At 36.1% G+C, this 21785-nt stretch overlaps 1 protein-coding gene across 5 annotated transcripts; it reads left to right on the top strand.

Annotated features, from left to right (window-relative positions):
- The first annotated feature begins 62 nt into the window (after positions 1-62).
- LOC124302311 (mitogen-activated protein kinase kinase kinase 15) lies at positions 63-14274 on the top strand. Of its 5 annotated transcripts, none has more exons than XM_046758330.1 (24): positions 63-217; positions 726-842; positions 3040-3263; positions 3392-3586; positions 4259-4428; positions 5083-5251; positions 5356-5655; positions 5807-6060; positions 6149-6308; positions 6425-6778; positions 6888-7149; positions 7227-7364; positions 7482-7648; positions 8024-8119; positions 8199-8338; positions 8516-8671; positions 9843-9935; positions 10660-10772; positions 10904-11073; positions 11163-11427; positions 12043-12370; positions 12495-12648; positions 12905-12981; positions 13043-14274. In XM_046758330.1, the coding sequence occupies exons 2-24, from the start codon at positions 806-808 to the stop codon at positions 13104-13106; spliced, it is 4086 nt and encodes a 1361-aa protein (XP_046614286.1). In that variant the 5' UTR covers positions 63-217; positions 726-805; the 3' UTR covers positions 13107-14274. The 5 variants fall into 5 exon arrangements, with proteins under 5 accessions (XP_046614286.1, XP_046614289.1, XP_046614287.1 ...); XM_046758331.1 differs by having other exon boundaries at positions 81-366; XM_046758332.1 differs by lacking the exon at positions 63-217 and adding an exon at positions 381-399.
- Positions 14275-21785: the final 7511 nt, after the last annotated feature.

Raw genomic sequence — 21785 nt, 5'->3', positions numbered from 1 at the left:
AGGTACCTGCCTTACCGACGGAGCTGGGTAAGTCTGAACATAGCGCTAGCGATAAGTATCGAAGCGCACTACGTAGTTGACCGCACCGACACCAACAACCCGAAGATAGTGCGTGATCCGGACTCACGGAGAGCCGCTCTCGAGCAGCAGCACAACAGCAGTCGAGCCTGCTTCTGAGAGAAATGGTCGGTGATTTCTGTCCCGTGCACCGTAAATGGTATTTAATTGAATTCAATTGATCATCGTATCGTTTTACGTTATTAAACGTGGTGCGACTAACTTTTGTGTATAAAGGCGCGTGTGGCCGATGTTTAAAACGCGTAGTACGAGGCTAGAATGAGACGAAGTGAAGTGAAAGAAAATATTGTATGTAACATACATACCCAGCACAAAAAATTGGTTGATCAAAAAATTGTGTTTCTAAAATATCCTAACCCTCCTTCAGTTATTCTACGAACCGTGATAAAATTATTGCCAGTATTAGTTGCTACGTGTTCCTCGTCGGGGATATTATTTATCTCTGTCAACTGTTAGACGATAACAACTTTATAATTGCTACCAATTTAGTTACATTCTTCATTCTACCCTAATCGACGCCTCGTACAGCAGTTGTTTAAACAGTCTGTTTCGAAGAGGGACGGCGATAATATGTTTGATCAAAGTTTTACATAATGGTCACTGTACTACCGTATCTCATTATTCTTTCATGTCGTTCCGTGTTACAGTTTTGTTAACGGAATTGTCACACCACGAGTACGCGAAGTGTGCCAATAATCTTTATTGAGGAAAACTGACACTGTGTAAAATGCCATCAACCTGTGGAGACGTTATTGAAATTCCTGGTAAGTCCGACGATATTTATACCCTCATTGTTACGTTGTATTTTTATATACATATACCTATATATATATATATATATATACACACATATACATATCTTATATTATATCCACATGTAGCAATCGTTGACCAATAACGTGGAATTGATATCAATTTCTCTCATTTGCATCATATACTTCTGTGCAATTTTATTTTTTTAACATAAACCGAGGATTCTCATATTCTGTTTTACATTCATCGATACGTGTGTGTATACATACAGTATTTAGGAACCTATACATCCTAAGTAGCGTCAGACTAAAAATTGTATCCGCGATACAAGGAGGCGAAAAATTCTCCAAATTTTTTTTATTACATACCTATTATTCTACAGTTATGTTTCGTTGCAGACTAAATTGACATTAACGCGTATGCATTTGTTACTAACCAATTATGCATCCGTCACCGTCTACTATACAGTGGGTTACATAGCGGTGTATAATTATTGAAAAAACAATTCTATCGGAAAACGTTTTTGCCCACGCTTTATAGAAACACATTTTTTCTCATAAAAGTCAGAAGTAAGTAATACGATCAATATCACTCACAAAATTATATTATATTACCTACAACGTGATCATTAATTTCTTTTCCCTTTACAACGTAATTGTTTCTTTTGTCTGTCAAGAGAATTTACTGTCAGTTGCATAAAATACAGATTCAGTTCACGCCACAGCCAGTTTCTTTGGTAAACCTGACATTCTTGGAGTAATAAATAATATCAGTTATTTAAAATAGGTTGTGATCTTCTGAAGCTCAATTTACTTCACTTTTTATCAGCCAACGATAATAGTTTTACACAGAAATTGACGTATTATCATTTCCCCGAAAATGGACGGATATTAATAGGTTTTAAGTTAATTGTTTGCCCTACGTCAAAAATAGGCTCTATTGTACAATATAGATAACCAATCATTGTTGTCAAACCGACGATTAACTTGAAAACTGAAACTAATCGAGCGATTTAGCTGTAATATTGTATTTTACTCGTTTTTACAAAATTTCATCACTTCCTTATGATGAATAAATTGATAAAATTAGCTTCAGAAAGACTGGAACTTTATTTCATTTTTGTTCCTAAGATATACTGAATTTGCTAGTTAACAATCATGTGTTCATAAAAAGAATATTCACTTATTCTTAATTGTCTTTCCAGCTTTTCTATTATTCATTATCGAAATTATGTAATTTAGTAACAGTTTATGTATATTCTTAGGTAAATTGAGATTTTATTTAATTTGGGAAAAAAAACGAGAAATATCTTTTTCCTTATTCTAATTTATTGCATACAGTGTCAGTCATATCTAAAATTGCGAAATAATGCTTTTTTGCTGAAATGTGAATCATCACAGTAGTGTTCTAAGTTCAACATCGTAGGCAGATAGGGTTCGCCAGACCTTATCTTTTCTGTTTTCACATTATCCTAATGTCGCGAGGGACACATAGCGTAATTTTAACTAAGATATTCGTATCACCCATCCAGCATAATTATATTCTACACGGAAAGTGTTTTCATGTCGAGATAAATGTTAATGATTAACCTCAAGCTGTTAATAATAATAATGAGGAACGTTGTATTGTGGGTGTGGGTAGCAGAAAAAAGAATCTAAACTTGTAAATTGTGCGATACCACAAGCCTCATACCACGAACAACCTAAGGAAACGATTACATGAAAGAAAGTAATAAACCGCATGAATAGACTTATTACATCAATGATGAAAAATTCTCAGGATGAATTATATCAGGCTGCAGTTTGTAACGTTATTGTAATGATGCAACTTTGGTAAAAGTCTTTATTTTCCAGCTTTAGGATCATTTGATATTTAGTAAATTGTTAATGCAGCAAAATATTAATTTTCTGATTCAACGTTTCGATACATTAACGTTACTAACTCAAGCCTCGTGATTTATATCAGTTTCAGTGTTAGTACGCTTCTAAGTAACCCAGCACATACAATTCGTGTTACTCACACAACTTATTCTATATTTACAGGGAGCTTGCAATTTAGTAAGAAAACAATTATTATTTATCGATAATATCGCTGTACTCGCATAATTAATATTATATTTTTTCTATCCCATTTTTGTTTTGGATTCGCTTATGCAAGGGAGCTGCTGATCATTAATTTTTGTGACATTTTTTTTTCTCACCTTTGTAGGTATGGTGGGGCAATACGGCGTTGTTGATGCTATGTTGAGCACAGACAGTGTCGGCACACACAGTGACGTATCTGGCCACACAACAATACCTGGAAGACCCAGAATGGACGTTGCTTGTGTTTTAGATTTACAACAACCGCAGTACCTCTCACACCGCAAAAAAGCCTTAGAAGAAGTTAGACAAGCATGTAGTTTAGTCAACGCCAACATGCATCATATACAGGTAATCGAGTATGGATAGATTCAACTTTTCATTTTTAAAATGATAGGTGTTTTTTTTTCCAATAAGTATGGCAAACGAAAGGAAAAATTTCCGATGCTAATAATGTTTACAATTTTCCTCTTTGACAGTTCGAAAAACTTGATTTTGGCGAAGCCAATGTTTTGGATACCTTCTACAACGCAGATGTGGTTGTTGTGGACCTAAGCATTCAGCTGCAACAATCGGCGTTATTTTATCACTTAGGTGTGAGAGAAAGTTTTGGTATGAAAGAAAACATTCTGTTGCACAACGACATGGATACCGAAGCCACAATCAGGTTAAAGGTAGGTAATTACTACTAAGTCGTTAAATGTACTTTTTGAAACGCATAGGATTAGGTACTTTCTGCAATGTTCAAACGTGAGTTCTCAATCGGTTCAAAAAATTCCAGAAACCTAAGCTATGTGGCAATAATAATCTTGGCATATTAATTCTTAGTATTTATCTCTTGCTGTTACCATTTTCTGGAATGTTATATGATGAAGTAAATGCAGCTATTAACTGTACAATTCTTGTGGAATAAAAGTAATAATTGTGATAATAAACGGAATACGTTGTTCTTATTTTCTTTTTATATGTCGTGCGTAGGAAGTGGTGTTAGAAATAATGTATACACAGACCTTGGCTACTCATTATGACTGATATAGACTCACGAGTAATGGTCTCAATTAAAGGGTGTTATTAATAGTCACCTCAGCGATGCAACTGGCTTACTGTGTCTAGCTATTCACAAGCTTTGATTTCCTTTTCAATTATTCAATTCTTATTTACAATCGTAGAGGATACAAGTAACTAAATTTGATCAATAATTGTAATCACTGTTGTAGAGCCTAATGATAAGACGCGAGAAATTAACAACAGCTACAAAATTGAACGACTAATTAATCCTATAGACCTGAATTATTCTCACTTCTGTATAATGATTTTTCATGCATGACACTATTTTCTATTTTCAGTTGTCCTGTGGCAGCTATACCTTTGTAACTTATCGGGTAGTGGAATGTGGTTCCTGTGTGGCTACTAGCCCAGCAGCAAGCAGGGTCACCGGCGAAGAGGTGATAGACCCAAAACAACATTTAATGCTTAAACTGAAGAGACTCTTTCAGGATGTTGAAGTACAATCAAAGTGAGTATGAGCTGAGAAGAAAAACCCTTGATTTAATTTCAAATCATTTCGTATAAATAGAGCTTTCAATCAGTTGCAAATCTTGTAAATTTCACAATTCTTTTCTGATGTTCGTTCCACTGCGACGCAGGTCGACTGTAATGAGCAGTTAACAGGTAAAATTGTAGATATTTTACTGTTAGTTGTAATGTTAAGAAGTACATTTTTTTTCTCTCTATGTATCAAGTAACCAGGAAAAGTTTTGTATTGTCTGCTTGACCTTGTTAGTTTTAATATTTATAACATGATATCGTAGCAAAGCAAACGAAATGATCCTACTTTCCTTTATCTTATCTATACCAATGCAATGAATTTCTGCAACTATCTATTGCAGTAGGTGTTCATCGTTTATTGGAGACAGTTGAGTATGAAGAAATTCCACAATACACTGTTTTAATTTGAATCTGTAGTGTTGGTTTCTTACTGTTTCGTTTTTTCATTTTTTGTCACCTCATTTCGATGATACTTGCATTACAGTAGCTATTGAGTTTTATAAACTTAATTCGGTTAAAAAACAACTTATTGATTGAACAATAGCATGTTATACCTATAGACAATTATAATTGTATCAAAACTCTCAACTACTATCTTGTATCAACCATTCAATATTTCCAGAGCCCATATGAAGGAAAAGTTTTTGGCAGATTTGCGCAATGCGCGTGAAACGTATTCGGGAGCTGAGCTTTCCAGGGTTTTAAATAACATGAGAAAACGTCTGGATGATCCGAATGTTTTATCGGGCGAAGTCGTGCTCAATGTCTTAATTTCTTACAGAGAAATACAGGTATGCCGTTTTCAAAATTGTTAATTATTTCTTTGATCTGTATATCACCAAACCGTAGTAATTTAGCAACATTTATCATACTTTACGATTACTCATTGTTTCAGGATTATGACGCAATGGTGCAGCTTGTTGATGATTTGCGGACAGTACCCACCCATAAAAATTCTATAAATACTCCAACCATACGTTTTTTATACGCCTTTGCTCTTAATAGAAGAAATAAGGAAGGGGACAGGGAAAAAGCATTGAAAGTTATCGAAAAAGCATTAGAAAAAAAAGAGAATCATGTACCAGACATGGTGTGCCTTTGTGGAAGAATTTACAAAGACAAATTTGTCGAAAGCAGACACATGGATGAAGAAAGTCTGAAAAATGCAATCCGCTGGTATAGAAAAGGGTTCGAGGTAAGGATCAATAACTTTATTATTTCTTTGTAATAACAATTCATTATTATAGTGGTAATTGATTGTAAAATTCATTGTACAGTAATAATGATACATACATATTCCTAGCATGCATAATATTAATTTTGAAATATTTTGAATTACGTTCAAGGTACAACCAAATGAATACGCTGGTATTAATCTGGCTACTCTTTTGGTAATAGCTGGAAATGAGTTTTCCAAAAGTGAAGAGTTACAGCACATTGGAATGGTGTTGAATAACTTGATTGGTAAAAAGGGGAGCTTGTCCAGCCTGAAAGACTACTGGGATGTTGCAACGTTTTTCGAAATCAGTGTACTTGCTGAGGATTATTCCAAGGCTATACAAGCAGCTGAATGTATGTTCAAATTAAAACCACCCAATTGGTATGTTTGCATTGTGATTTTCCGTTTACAAGTCATATAATATAGCACCAATTAGGCGTTGTATAAATATACTTATTTTCGATATTAGGTACTTGAAGTCAACCATAGGCAACATATCGCTTATAGACAGGTTTCGAAAAAGGAACTTGGAAGTTGAGGCTTCGCCTGAAGAGCAAGTTTTTGGATTCTGGATTGAATACTTCGACGAAGCGACAAAATCTGAAGTTGGGGACAGTATACGTTTCCCGGTGAGTTCACTAACAGTTCTGAATATATTTTATACATTTCTTACCGTAATATTTTAGGAACCAATCGTTGTATTACAAACGAATGAACATGCATCTAATGAAATATTTTTGGACAGTTACTGGTGCTGGAACCGACAAAAATTCTAATGCCAAGTTACGTAAATATAAATCTTGGTGCAGAAGAAAAATCGATACAAATATGGAACTTGTGCTTAGATAAATTGAAAGACAACTGTAAACAAGTACATGAGTGGCTATTCACCGCAAACATGATTCGCAGTGTCAGTTTGTATAAACGAGACGAACGCTGTCTATTCTTATATGTACATCAGAATTCTGATGACTTTCAAATGTATCTACCATCCATCCAATGTAGACAACGATTTTACGATTTAATCTTGGAAATGACAAGAGACCAGGAAGGCATGGTCACAGATCTGGATGCTTACTTAACTAATGACCAGATGAAGGTTTGTTTTGTTTATGTTATATAATTCCACACTTGGAATTTTACTTAAATTATGATTGATTTGGGATTTTCAAGAAATAAAACACAATTTCGGTTTACGAAATTTTCAGTTTGAATACGAATTAGATGATCAAAACAAACGTACGATCCTTGGGAAAGGTACGTATGGTGTTGTATATGCAGCTCGTGATTTAAACACACAAGTGAGAATAGCGGTAAAAGAGATACCAGAAAGAAACCTTGGCGACGTACAACCTTTGCACGAAGAAATCAAATTGCACAGTCAACTCAGACACCGAAACATCGTTCAGTACTTGGGATCTGTCAGTGAGGATGGTTTCTTCAAAATTTTCATGGAGCAAGTTCCTGGAGGTAAGCTTTGACAAATGATTGCTCCATTAGTTTTTTCGAAATTTATTTTTCCTCATTTTAGATTTCTTGGATTCCAGGTAGCTTATCGGCGCTGCTTCGATCGAAATGGGGCCCGTTAAAGGAAAATGAATCAACCATATCTTTTTATACAAAACAGATTTTAGAAGGACTTAAATACCTGCACGATCAGAAAATTGTTCATCGTGATATTAAAGGTATTTAAGTATTGACACTATATATGTACAAACTTATTACATACTCCAATGTTTTATGGTACTCTGTTAAGTCGAAAAAAACGAATATCTTGACACTCACACTATTTAATAATACAGGTGATAATGTATTGGTTAACACGTATAGTGGAGTGGTTAAAATTTCTGACTTTGGTACATCGAAGCGACTCGCTGGTCTTTGTCCAAGTACCGAAACATTCACTGGAACATTACAATACATGGCACCAGAAGTCATAGATAAAGGGCAACGTGGTTACGGAGCTCCTGTAAGTTTTCTCTAAAGTTTTTGTTATAATAAAATAGTATTTTGCATCGTTCTTAATAGCGTATCGCGTTACTTCACAGACTGTAATATTCTTGTCACGTTGCAAATATTTTCTAGCTGACTCATTCAAAATGGTCTTATTACAAAGCATTGCATTCTATAGATAACCAGTTGTGAGAACAGTTTACACAGTGCTGTGGAAGAGTTGCTAAAGAAACGCATCATTTTTGCTGTATTCTGAATAATTTTATTCGCTCAATAGCTTTACATCAAGAAATTGTAATTTTTATATTCAGAACTAGTCCTTCCGTTTCTACATGCTTAGTTAAAAAGTAATTTTGTTTATTAATTATATAACGATTGTGTTCATTTGTAGGCTGATATTTGGTCATTGGGTTGTACAATTGTTGAAATGGCTACAGGAAAACCTCCTTTTATAGAGTTGGGTTCACCACAGGCTGCTGTTTTCAAGGTAAATGCGAACTCTGTTTTAATCCTTGAACAGTAAACAGCATAACATTATATTTTTTTGTATGGAATTTTCTTCAAAGGTGGGATTTTATAAAATACACCCTGAAATACCCTCGGAATTATCGGAAAGAGCAAAGAGCTTCATTTTACGGTGTTTCGAGCCAAATCCCGACACCAGGGCGACAGCTGCTAAACTATTAGACGATCCTTTTCTTACAGAGTAAGTTTGTTATTGTAAACTAGGAGTTTCGGCAATCCCAATTAGCAGACCTCTCCACCTGTGAAGATGAGAACTGTAATGGAGCATGTGTAATCATAAACTGAAACTAAAAATTGATTCTACAGTAAAAGAGGTCTTATTTAGCCAATTCAACATGGTCTCATCTTCTCATTTTAGAAAAAAGAAGAGTACGAGATTACCTGCACCACCAGATTTCAGCAGAAGTATATCAGTGCCAGCGGAAAGGCTTGAGCGACTGGCTAAATTTGACAAGACAAACAATAACCACATCGTTACAACACCGCCAATCCAGTCTTCTCATTCTGATGATACGTAAGTTTTTTTGAATTTTTCTATAATTATTACACTGTTCACAGCTGCTAACAGCTAATCGCTATTCATTATCTTATGAATATAATTTAATCGTTTTGTCTTGATTGTGTTGTTTTGTCTTCGAATGGTGCTTAAGGCTTGCAAGAAACTTATGTCCAGTTTTGTGTGCGTTGACCACATTAAACATAAAATCAATGCGATACTAGCTAACAATTTTTTTTCCTCCTAATATAAATTCATTTAATTCGTACAAAAAGAAAAAAAAAAAAAATCTGTGATTGAAATTCGATGCAGCGTTGATCTGAAGAAGATAAAAGAAATTTAAAGAAAATGCACGTACAATATTTACAAATCGAGAATCTTCAAACCTCTATATGGTAAAATTGTGGTAACTACATGGTGGTCAGCCTTTGTGTGATAAATATTATGAAGCCAAGAATATATTCTTTTGTAAATGAACAGTCTCCTTTTACGGTTAGTGATAAAAAAATCTTTAACTGATATATACATATATGTATATATGTATATAAGTATATACATACATATCTGTAATCTATATCAGGATGTGTGTGGCAGGAAGAGAGTCAGCATGTAGATTAGATCTGCACTCCTTGACATACTGGACCCGTAGTAGTCCGTTGCCAGGCGTCGAAACTATCACAATCGTGCAAATAACGTCTCTCGGTATCTTTTCATTTACTTGAGGATAGTACGTTATTAGTATTATTACTGTGTCACTTGCAAATTAACGCATTTGAGTCCAAATATGTGTTATTGTGAAATGAACACGAATCAAATAAAAATGAAAATGATTATGAGATTTTATCCCACCGTGGATAACGAAAATTGGAGGTTCAGATACAGATGGTACTTATTTTATTTGAATTTTATAACATTTGCATCACAACCATGTCTGTTATAAGATCTTATCAAAAAAATTTTTGCTGAATAAAATACCGTATCTTGAATAATTAAAACCTACCGTAATGTTAATTTTATTATAGAAACTGATATCATAGAGGATATCTTGACGAGTTACTTTTATTCTATCAAATTTAATTTTATTGTTTTATTAGTTATTATATTATTTCAAGTAACAGAGTTTATCATACTGAATAAAAGTTATTGCGTTTGTATTAGAATTTATAACAATCTTAAGTATGATCTGTAGCGGAGGGCTGACAAAATCAAGCCCATTGAGGGAACGCAGTCCGGCTCATCTTCTCTCTCCCATCAGCATGCCTACTGCCCTTTGTTTCAACAGGTACGGTATTCAGATCAAAATGACTGATAAATTTATGTAAAAACAGAACACGAGGCAAAGAAAAAACTTTCAGCATCATTAACCATTATCCTAATCGTTAAATTCTTTTTCAAGACAATAGAAATTTCGTTGTTATATCGAACTTTTATTTTTAGTTGATATGTTAAAATTAGCAAACAATTTATTCCGAACCAGTTTACTGCAGAAATATATACATGTTTCGATATCGATTGATGTCAATGAAACATCTACAAGAAAATTAATCCTAATATGGTGTATCGAAAGAAAAATCAATTTTTGAATGTAAACAGATCAATTACTAACTTTTCATATTTATCAGTTAGATTTTCTGGTTTTTATATACACTGTGAAATTAAAGTGTAACACAATTACGATGTAATTAGGATATTTGCAATTACAAATAACAATTAACATGTAATAATTTGTTTTTGCAATTAAGAAAAAAATTATATAAGCTACATAATAATTCTTTTGCATTATATGTAGCTATATGTGCTTTTATTAATTCAATAAATATATTGCTTTCATCCTATCATTTATTACTCATAATGCAATATTAAACATAAATGTGTCAAGTCTGCTCAAAGTTTTGGAAAAAGGTTTGCAGTTATTTGTTATCATAAATAAAAATAAATAAACTGACCACATATCCATATACATAGTTGCGAAATTAAAAATTACTTTTTTTATGTTCAAACCTCAGCACGATCGGAAGCACACCATCAATAGAGGCTAGCGAATCAGACACATCAGGACCTACAATGACTAGGAGAAGTTCTTCTGGTGGTTTATTGTCACCCGAAGTAGAATTGTCTGGTAAGTGTAAGCATTTGAATGAATCGTGATCTGGAATTGACATATGTATATATATATATATGTTATTAGGCAAATACAATGTCTGCCATTTAGAACGTTTATTGAATTCGTATAATTTGCTCATTCTTCAGGTCAGCCAGGTAATAAAGTTGGCGAGGAACAGGAGGGCTTTTATTTATTGAAGAAAGATAGTCAACGTCGAATGACACTCACTAGAGTATTGAGTCAGGATGAAGCTAAAATATGTCAAGTATGGCTGAGGAGTATACATCAAGATGTTGGCCAAGCTGTTCTGCACATGGTAAGTTAGATTTATTTAATTGAAATAAATTATAGTGGCGAAAGACAGAAAATCGGAACACTGAGATGATTTGGGCAACTTTGTTCCAGAATCATTTGGAACTCCTGATGCGTGGTCTGAAAGATTATATCTCTGAACCGAACCAAGATGTGCTCATGACCACAATTCGGACACTAAAGGAAGAATTAGACTTTGATTCAACTGCGATAAATCAACTGTATTCGGCAATATACCTATTTCAAACAGCTGTAAACGAGGTTTTGAGGCTGCACAGCATAAAGCCACATTGGATGTTTGCTTTGGATAATCTAGTCAGGAATGCTGTTCAAGCTGCTATTACTGTATTATCTCCAGGTAAATTTCATTTGTACTTTAATTCAGGTATACACCTCATGACAAGAAAAGTTGGTTTAACCCTATTCTTCGAATCATGTGATATGATCAATAGTTGATTGATAAAAAGATTCGAAGTATTTATAATTTATTACCTTGATACAGTCGAGATCACACACCGCTTTATTTTTATCACATTTTTTGTAAACGTCATAATATTTAGCAAGTGTAGTTGAGCGTAGATTAGCTGAAAGCATCTACAAGAGTATACCTATATGTGACTATACATAAGCGTAACGTGTGCTGCGTACTGGTATATTAACATGTCAACTCTAAAAATATCGGTTGTGAAATTCATCATAATTACCAGATTGATCTCCACATAATCTCACTCCTCAGGCAGCAGCCTTACGATACTGTATTAAGTTTGTCTTATACTATAATCTAATGAAATACAGACGTAGAAAATAAATTGCTATGAAAGAAAAATGTAAATCAGGTATTAATCGATACCTTTCGTAGTTATTTTTGTTCTTGTGGTAGTTGTTCCAATTGTGGTAGTTATTCTAATTATAGTTACAATTACTTTTAACACATGATAAAATTTTTAACTTTGTTTTATTCCACCGCCTTTAGAGCTTGGCGCCAATCTGCTTGGCCATGATCGAGGTCAATCAGGTACTGACGGTCCGGAAGAAGGATCGACGTCTGGTGTGTCAACAGTCAACTCTGTGAAATCACACAAATCTAGTGATTCTGTGGACAATAAATATTGGCGAGAATATCAGGATCAAATGGGAGCTTTAAAGACTGAAAACATGAAACTTCTTCAAGAACTCTTGGAAAGTCAGAAAGTTTATCAAGCTATGTTGCAGCAGGTAATAGGAGATCAAAAAATTCAGATGGGAGCTCTATCACAGCTGTGCGAATCGATTAATAGGAGAACTGTAAGGCAAGAATCGGGGTGAGTGTTACTGGATTTTTGAGGCAAGATTTCGACAGGCACATAAAAATTTATTTGTTTGCAAACTTTGGCAGTCTATAATCTATATAGGTAACAAATACAAAAATTATTATCCATTTCACAGATACAATTCGACGATTTCTGGTGGAGAGCCTGTGTCTCCTATTCCAGGATTTTTACCCCAAATCAGTGTCACTGACCATAATGCTACTCCAGCTGATACCAGGCTTACGGAATGGTTACAAGGCCTAGGTGTAGATGCGTCTTCTATAGACAGGGTATGTTCAAAAGTACTGCGTAATTGGGATGAAGTTTTGTTGAATATACGTTAGATAACTGGATAATAGTTTTATTATTCTCAGCATCGTGTGAAACATGTAGAATAAACTGATAATTTCATTTAGTTACGTAGTTGAGAAAGATGATTCCATTGTTCATTGGCAATTGATTGATATGTTAATTGATTTGTTCAAGCGATGTCAATCCAATTTTCTTTACGCTTAATGTCATTGGTAAAAATGAATGGTTTTACAGTTTCTATATGAAGAATACACGTTGGAAGATATTCTTTTCCACGTTAGTCGAGAAGATCTTCGCAGGCTGAACTTGAGGTAAGTTAAAAAACGCTGTAATCTTTATTTGACTGTGTTGATAATATTACTGTTCAAACAGGGGAGGTATCGAGTTGAGGATATGGAAGGCCGTATTGCAGCATCGAAAGGACAACGAAATTTGAAATCAACCATATCAAAGTATAAAGTATATGCTAAAAATTTTTGTGGACGAGCTGCACAACTGTGGATAATGGTTTATTACTTTTAAACCGTACGAACTAACTTAACATATAATTAAACAGACTGTTGTTATATAGAGATTACTAATTTGTAAAATGTTGAGATATCTACAATAGGACCTTGTTAATTGAGCAGGAATGTTACGCACTGATTTATTAATTAGTCTACGTGATATTATATGTTTAAATAATATTTCATCAAATTAAGGCATCTACAAATGTCCGTTTACCTATTGCAAAAAGTATCCTAACGAAACGGAACCTTTATATGCATGCGATACATAGAGCAGGCACATTATGATCGAGTGAAGAATTAAATTCAATAAATATCATAGGCTATGTATCAATTAACAAAGTTTTTGTGAATATTAACTCATTGCCACTAACTGAGATATCATTCGTAAAAAGTCGTGGTTGTTACATACGTAAATATACAAGTGTGCGTATATCTTCTGTGTGCCCTAATCACAGTGATTATAAGAACTGTGTACGATCATTATATTCAAGATTTTACAACAACATTTAAGTTTTCGCTGTATTCGAAGTAGCTTAACTTAGTATATGTTCTTGGTCACTTTAATTTATTGTTGACAAGCTTCATGCCCAGCTGTGTTTGACTTTTAAATCCATCTCACGTCTACCATTAGTCATTATTCATCCAGTCACTGAAATTAAACAATCGCACTTTATATTGTACAAATCAGTTCTGAATTAATTGTATCTGCATTCTCGTATATTCGAAAAGTTGAATCGGCATTGTGCCATTTTTAAATCAATCTATGGTATATTCGTATTCCATTCGTTCCTGGAGCAAATGTGATTATTGGAAACTGTTCCTGATTTCGTGTTTTGAGAATCAATAAATAACTAGTTTATACCAACTGCCTAGCAAACAACTAAAATAGGCTTTGTCTTCCATAGGTAGCTAAATAATCGTTATTCAAAACACGGAGTTAAGATTGTTCAGAATTAATACATTGATGTTTACTATAAAAGTGTATTGTATACTCGTATTTTTAATATTCTGCTGCCTGCACAAACTTCTTCTGTAAATATTTGTTTTCCGAAATAATGAAAGCTTGTAAAGAATAAAATGAAAATATGAAATTGATCTCTTTATTCGTATAAAAATATCGATAACGTAATTTAGTAACACTGTAGGCTCATGGATTTCTTCGTTTCCAATTCAAGAATATTCCTATTAATTTAGGGAACTAAACGCTTCGTTTGATATAAAAAAATGCTAGAAGCGATACATATTAGAAGTGGATATATATTGTTGACTGAGAATTTAATTGCGCGCTTTCCGAATACGCTACGTATCAAGAATTACAGCCGAAAAACGAAAGATTTTCTACGTAATTCCCCTGCTGTTGGTTTTGCGCTCTTTTTGATTTCTTTCTGACAGCGCAATCAAAAATTTCTGTGTCTTTTTCCGACTGTTGGTCGAAAGTTATTATAGATGTCTTCTTCCCATTTGTAAGGGACCAATTAGTTGAAGGAGCGGCCAAAATACATGATATTTGCACAGAGTTTTCGAAAAGGTGGAGAAGAAAAATCACAAATTTGGAGTTACCAAGTTTTAGCTGTGTATTCAATATGTCTTAATTCTAGTAAAAGTGCTTGGGTTTCAGTGTGTAGTAATGTAACAAGGTACCAAATATGTAGGATAGAAGTGACATGGAAAAAGATATGCAGAAGTATGATTAAACGTGACTTAAAAATTCTGATTATTCTAATAGAACACTGAGGTAAAATATACATTATCTTGAGCAGAATAACAATAATATTATATCAAATAGTCATTGTTGTAGTTAGTAGGCATAATTCAAGTTCTGCCTCGCGTACAAGTGCGAAACACCGTTGCAGGATACGATGTATTATGAAAGATACTGTATTATTTCTGTGTTATGAAACCTGGATTGAAGTGAATGAAGAACTCAATTTTCTCATGATTTTTCGCGGTTTCTTTATCGTTGGTCCCACGCTCTTTGTGATATCCTTTTAGCATTCACAAGTGTGTGTGTTAGTGGTAAAAAAGTGCTAAAAATAATTTTGAGACAAAAAGTATCTGAGCGCTAAGATTCGTGGAAACAGCCTGACTAACCCTTTTGGTAACCTCTTTTTGGTGCGTTTTCTACATTCCTGGATGTCCAATTAATAGGGATAGGGTAATACAAATTGATTCTGCGACGGAACCTGTTTCGCCCAAAGAAAATGTGAGGCTTTGTATTTTTGAAGAACAACTTCGCGATTTCGAATAGTGCGGAAATAAATTATTGCATGCGATATTCCGACGTAATTTTGCAAGAGGAATCGATTGAGCGCAGTCCCGATGCGCTGCGAGCAACGTATAATAAGTTACAGCCGAAAAAGGAGAACCTGAGTTTTCAACATTTTTCAGCTGGTGCTTTTTCCATCGTAATTGCTCTGCTGTTGATCCCACTCTCTTTTCGCTGCGTTTTCTGAGTTCCTGGAGCTCCAATTAGTCAGAAAAGGGTCGTACAAATAGAATCTGAGACCAAAAATTTTTTGTCGAAAGATGAAAAAAAAGTGAGGCATTTGCATTTCTGGCGAAAATTTTCGCGATTTTCAAAAAAGCCGGAATAAATTAATTGTGGCACTATTCCGACGTAATTTTGCGAGAGAAATCGATTGGGCGCAGTCCCAATACGCTGCGATCAACGCATCGAAAGTTACAGCCAAAAAACGAAAACCTGAATTTTCGACATTTTTCAGCAGGTGCTTTTTTCCTCGTATCTTCTCTCCCGTTGATCCCACGCTCCTGTTGCTGCGTTTTCTGAGTTCCTTGGTGTCCAATTGGTCGGGAAAGAGTCATACGAATCAATTCTGAGACGAAAAATTTATTGGTAAAAAAAAAGGAAGGTTTGTATTTTTGGCGGAAATTTTCGCAATTTTCAAAAGTGCTGGAATAAATTAATTGTGGCACTATTCCGACGTAATTCTGCGAGAGAAATCGATTGGGCGCAGTCCCAATACGCTGCGATCAACGCATCGAAAGTTACAGCCAAAAAACGAAAACCTGAATTTTCGACATTTTTCAGCAGGTGCTTTTTTCCTCGTATCTTCTCTCCCGTTGATCCCACGCTCCTTTTGCTGCGTTTTCTGAGTTCCTTGGGGTCTGATTGGTCGGAAAAGAGTCATACGAATCAATTCTGAGACGAAAAATTTTTTGGTAAAAAACAAAGGAAGGTTAACCCCTTTGTATTTTTGGCGAAAATTTTCGCGATTTTCAAAAGTGCTGGAATAAATTAATTGTGGCACTATTCCGACGTAATTTTGCGAGAAAAATCGATTGGGCGCAGTCCCAATACGCTGCGATCAACGCATCGAAAGTTACAGCCAAAAAACGAAAACCTGAGGTTTCGACATTTTTCAGCAGGTGCTTTTTTCCTCGTATCTTCTCTCCCGTTGATCCCACGCTCCTTTTGCTGCGTTTTCTGAGTTCCTTGGGGTCCAATTGGTCGGGAAAGAGTCATACGAATCAATTCTGAGACGAAAAATTTTTTGGTAGAAAAAAAAGGAAGGTTAACCCCTTTGTATTTTTGGCGAAAATTTTCGCGATTTTCAAAAGTGCTGGAATAAATTAACTGTGGCACTATTCCGACGTAATTTTGCGAGAGAAATCGATTGGGCGCAGTCCCAATACGCTGCGATCAGCGCATCGAAAGTAAAAGCCAAAAAACGAAAACCTGAGGTTTCGACATTTTTCAGCAGGTGCTTTTTTCCTCGTATCTTCTCTCCCGTTGATCCCACGCTTCTTTTGCCGCGTTTTCTGAGTTCCTTGGGGTCCAATTGGTCGGAAAAGAGTCATACGAATCAATTCTGAGACGAAAAATTTTTTGGTAAAAAAAAAAGGAAGAGTAACCCCTTTGTATTTTTGGCGAAAATTTTCGCGATTTTCAAAAGTGCTGGAATAAATTAATTGTGGCACTATTCCGACGTAATTTTGCGAGAAAAATCGATTGGGCGCAGTCCCAATACGCTGCGATCAACGCATCGAAAGTTACAGCCAAAAAACGAAAACCTGAGGTTTCGACATTTTTCAGCAGGTGCTTTTTTCCTCGTATCTTCTCTCCCGTTGATCCCACGCTCCTTTTGCTGCGTTTTCTGAGTTCCTTGGGGTCCAATTGCTCGGGAAAGAGTCATACGAATCAATTCTGAGACGAAAAATTTTTTGGTAGAAAAAAAAGGAAGGTTAACCCCTTTGTATTTTTGGCGAAAATTTTCGCGATTTTCAAAAGTGCTGGAATGAATTAACTGTGGCACTATTCCGACGTAATTTTGCGAGAGAAATCGATTGGGCGCAGTCCCAATACGCTGCGATCAGCGCATCGAAAGTAAAAGCCAAAAAACGAAAACCTGAGGTTTCGACATTTTTCAGCAGGTGCTTTTTTCCTCGTATCTTCTCTCCCGTTGATCCCACGCTTCTTTTGCCGCGTTTTCTGAGTTCCTTGGGGTCCAATTGGTCGGAAAAGAGTCATACGAATCAATTCTGAGACGAAAAATTTTTTGGTAAAAAAAAAAGGAAGAGTAACCCCTTTGTATTTTTGGCGAAAATTTTCGCGATTTTCAAAAGTGCTGGAATAAATTAATTGTGGCACTATTCCGACGTAATTTTGCGAGAAAAATCGATTGGGCGCAGTCCCAATACGCTGCGATCAACGCATCGAAAGTTACAGCCAAAAAACGAAAACCTGAGGTTTCGACATTTTTCAGCAGGTGCTTTTTTCCTCGTATCTTCTCTCCCGTTGATCCCACGCTCCTTTTGCTGCGTTTTCTGAGTTCCTTGGGGTCCAATTGGTCGGGAAAGAGTCATACGAATCAATTCTGAGACGAAAAATTTTTTGGTAGAAAAAAAAGGAAGGTTAACCCCTTTGTATTTTTGGCGAAAATTTTCGCGATTTTCAAAAGTGCTGGAATGAATTAACTGTGGCACTATTCCGACGTAATTTTGCGAGAGAAATCGATTGGGCGCAGTCCCAATACGCTGCGATCAGCGCATCGAAAGTTACAGCCAAAAAACGAGAACCTGAATTTTCGACATTTTTCAGCAGGTGCTTTTTTCCTCGTATCTTCTCTCCCGTTGATCCCACGCTCCTTTTGCTGCGTTTTCTGAGTTCTTTGGGGTCCAATTGGTCGGAAAAGAGTCATACGAATCAATTCTGAGACGAAAAATTTTTTGGTAAAAAAAAAAGGGAGGTTAACCCCTTTGTATTTTTGGCGAAAATTTTCGCAATTTTCAAAAGTGCTGGAATAAATTAATTGTGGCACTATTCCGACGTAATTTTGCGAGAGAAATCGATTGGGCGCAGTCCCAATACGCTGCGATCAGCGCATCGAAAGTAAAAGCCAAAAAACGAAAACCTGAGGTTTCGACATTTTTCAGCAGGTGCTTTTTTCCTCGTATCTTCTCTCCCGTTGATCCCACGCTTCTTTTGCCGCGTTTTCTGAGTTCCTTGGGGTCCAATTGGTCGGAAAAGAGTCATACGAATCAATTCTGAGACGAAAAATTTTTTGGTAAAAAAAAAAGGAAGAGTAACCCCTTTGTATTTTTGGCGAAAATTTTCGCGATTTTCAAAAGTGCTGGAATAAATTAATTGTGGCACTATTCCGACGTAATTTTGCGAGAAAAATCGATTGGGCGCAGTCCCAATACGCTGCGATCAACGCATCGAAAGTTACAGCCAAAAAACGAAAACCTGAGGTTTCGACATTTTTCAGCAGGTGCTTTTTTCCTCGTATCTTCTCTCCCGTTGATCCCACGCTCCTTTTGCTGCGTTTTCTGAGTTCCTTGGGGTCCAATTGGTCGGGAAAGAGTCATACGAATCAATTCTGAGACGAAAAATTTTTTGGTAGAAAAAAAAGGAAGGTTAACCCCTTTGTATTTTTGGCGAAAATTTTCGCGATTTTCAAAAGTGCTGGAATGAATTAACTGTGGCACTATTCCGACGTAATTTTGCGAGAGAAATCGATTGGGCGCAGTCCCAATACGCTGCGATCAGCGCATCGAAAGTTACAGCCAAAAAACGAGAACCTGAATTTTCGGCATTTTTCAGCAGGTGCTTTTTTCCTCGTATCTTCTCTCCCGTTGATCCCACGCTCCTTTTGCTGCGTTTTCTGAGTTCTTTGGGGTCCAATTGGTCGGAAAAGAGTCATACGAATCAATTCTGAGACGAAAAATTTTTTGGTAAAAAAAAAAGGAAGGTTAACCCCTTTGTATTTTTGGCGAAAATTTTCGCAATTTTCAAAAGTGCTGGAATAAATTAATTGTGGCACTATTCCGACGTAATTTTGCGAGAGAAATCGATTGGCCGCAGTCCCAATACGCTGCGATCAACGCATCGAAAGTTACAGCCAAAAAACGAAAACCTGAGGTTTCGACATTTTTCAGCAGGTGCTTTTTTCCTCGTATCTTCTCTCCCGTTGATCCCACGCTCCTTTTGCTGCGTTTTCTGAGTTCCTTGGGGTCCGATTGGTCGGAAAAGTGTCATACGAATCAATTCTGAGACGAAAAATTTTTTGGTAAAAAAAAAAGGAAGGTTAACCCCTTTGTATTTTTGGCGAAAATTTTCGCAATTTTCAAAAGTGCTGGAATAAATTAATTGTGGCACTATTCCGACGTAATTTTGCGAGAGAAATCGATTGGCCGCAGTCCCAATACGCTGCGATCAACGCATCGAAAGTTACAGCCAAAAAACGAAAACCTGAGGTTTCGACATTTTTCAGCAGGTGCTTTTTTCCTCGTATCTTCTCTCCCGTTGATCCCACGCTCCTTTTGCTGCGTTTTCTGAGTTCCTTGGGGTCCAATTGGTCGGAAAAGTGTCATACGAATCAATTCTGAGACGATAAATTTTTTGGTAAAAAAAAAAGGAAGGTTAACCCCTTTGTATTTTTGGCGAAAATTTTCGCGATTTTCAAAAGTGCTGGAATAAATTAATTGTGGCTCTATTCCGACGTAATTTCGCGAGAGAAATCGATTGGGCGCAGTCCCAATACGCTGCGATCAACGCATCGAAAGTTACAGCCAAAAAACGAAAACCTGAGGTTTCGACATTTTTCAGCAGGTGCTTTTTTCCTCGTATCTTCTCTCCCGTTGATCCCACGCTCCTTTTGCTGCGTTTTCTGAGTTCCTTGGGGTCCAATTGGTCGGAAAAGTGTCATACGAATCAATTCCGAGACGAAAAATTTTTTGGTAAAAAAAAAAGGAAGGTTAACCCCTTTGTATTTTTGGCGAAAATTTTCGCGATTTTCAAAAGTGCTGGAATAAATTAATTGTGGCACTATTCCGACGTAATTTTGCGAGAGAAATCGATTGGGCGCAGTCCCAATACGCTGCGATCAACGCATCGAAAGTTACAGCCAAAAAACGAAAACCTGAGGTTTCGACATTTTTCAGCAGGTGCTTTTTTCCTCGTATCTTCTCTCCCGTTGATCCCACGCTCCTTTTGCTGCGTTTTCTGAGTTCCATGGGGTCCAATTGGTCGGGAAAGAGTCATACGAATCAATTCTGAGAAAAAAAATTTTTTGGTAAAAAAAAAAGGAAGGTTAACCCCTTTGTATTTTTGGCGAAAATTTTCGCGATTTTCAAAAGTGCTGGAATAAATTAATTGTGGCACTATTCCGACGTAATTTTGCGAGAGAAATCGATTGGGCGCAGTCCCAATACGCTGCGATCAACGCATCGAAAGTTACAGCCAAAAAACGAAAACCTGAATTTTCGACATTTTTCAGCAGGTGCTTTTTTCCTCGTATCTTCTCTCCCGTTGATCCCACGCTCCTTTTGCTGCGTTTTCTGAGTTCCTTGGGGTCCAATTGGTCGGAAAAGAGTCACACGAATCAAATCTGAGACGAAAAATTTTTTGGTTAAAAAAAAAAGGAAGGTTAACCCCTTTGTATTTTTGGCGAAAATTTTCGCAATTTTCGAAAGTGCTGGAATAAATCAATTGTGGCACTATTCCGACGTAATTTTGCGAGAGAAATCGATTGGGCGCAGTCCCAATACGCTGCGATCAACGCATCGAAAGTAACAGCCAAAAAACGAAAACCTGAGGTTTCGACATTCTTCAGCAGGTGCTTTTTTCCTCGAATCTTCTCTCCCGTTGATCCCACGCTCCTTTTGCTGCGTTTTCTGAGTTCCTTGGGGTCCAATTGGTCGGAAAAGTGTCATACGAATCAATTCCGAGACGAAAAATTTTTTGGTAAAAAAAAAAGGAAGGTTAACCCCTTTGTATTTTTGGCGAAAATTTTCGCGATTTTCAAAAGTGCTGGAATAAATTAATTGTGGCACTATTCCGACGTAATTTTGCGAGAGAAATCGATTGGGCGCAGTCCCAATACGCTGCGATCAACGCATCGAAAGTTACAGCCAAAAAACGAAAACCTGAGGTTTCGACATTTTTCAGCAGGTGCTTTTTTCCTCGTATCTTCTCTCCCGTTGATCCCACGCTCCTTTTGCTGCGTTTTCTGAGTTCCTTGGGGTCCAATTGGTCGGGAAAGAGTCATACGAATCAATTCTGAGACGAAAAATTTTTTGGTAGAAAAAAAAGGAAGGTTAACCCCTTTGTATTTTTGGCGAAAATTTTCGCGATTTTCAAAAGT

This window comes from Neodiprion virginianus, chromosome 4 (assembly GCF_021901495.1).
Source record: "Neodiprion virginianus isolate iyNeoVirg1 chromosome 4, iyNeoVirg1.1, whole genome shotgun sequence".
Taxonomy (NCBI): Eukaryota; Metazoa; Arthropoda; class Insecta; order Hymenoptera; family Diprionidae; genus Neodiprion; species Neodiprion virginianus.
This window is presented reverse-complemented; position numbering and strand designations above follow the sequence as displayed.

Excerpts from the sequence above, each read along its gene's own strand:
- LOC124302311 (XM_046758330.1), top strand. The coding sequence starts at position 806 with ATGCCATCAACCTGTGGAGACGTTATTGAAATTCCTG. Across the intron at positions 5,252-5,355 it reads TTTCTTACAGAGAAATACAG|GATTATGACGCAATGGTGCA; the intron begins GTATGCCGTTTT and ends TCATTGTTTCAG. Across the intron at positions 9,936-10,659 it reads ACTGCCCTTTGTTTCAACAG|CACGATCGGAAGCACACCAT; the intron begins GTACGGTATTCA and ends TTCAAACCTCAG.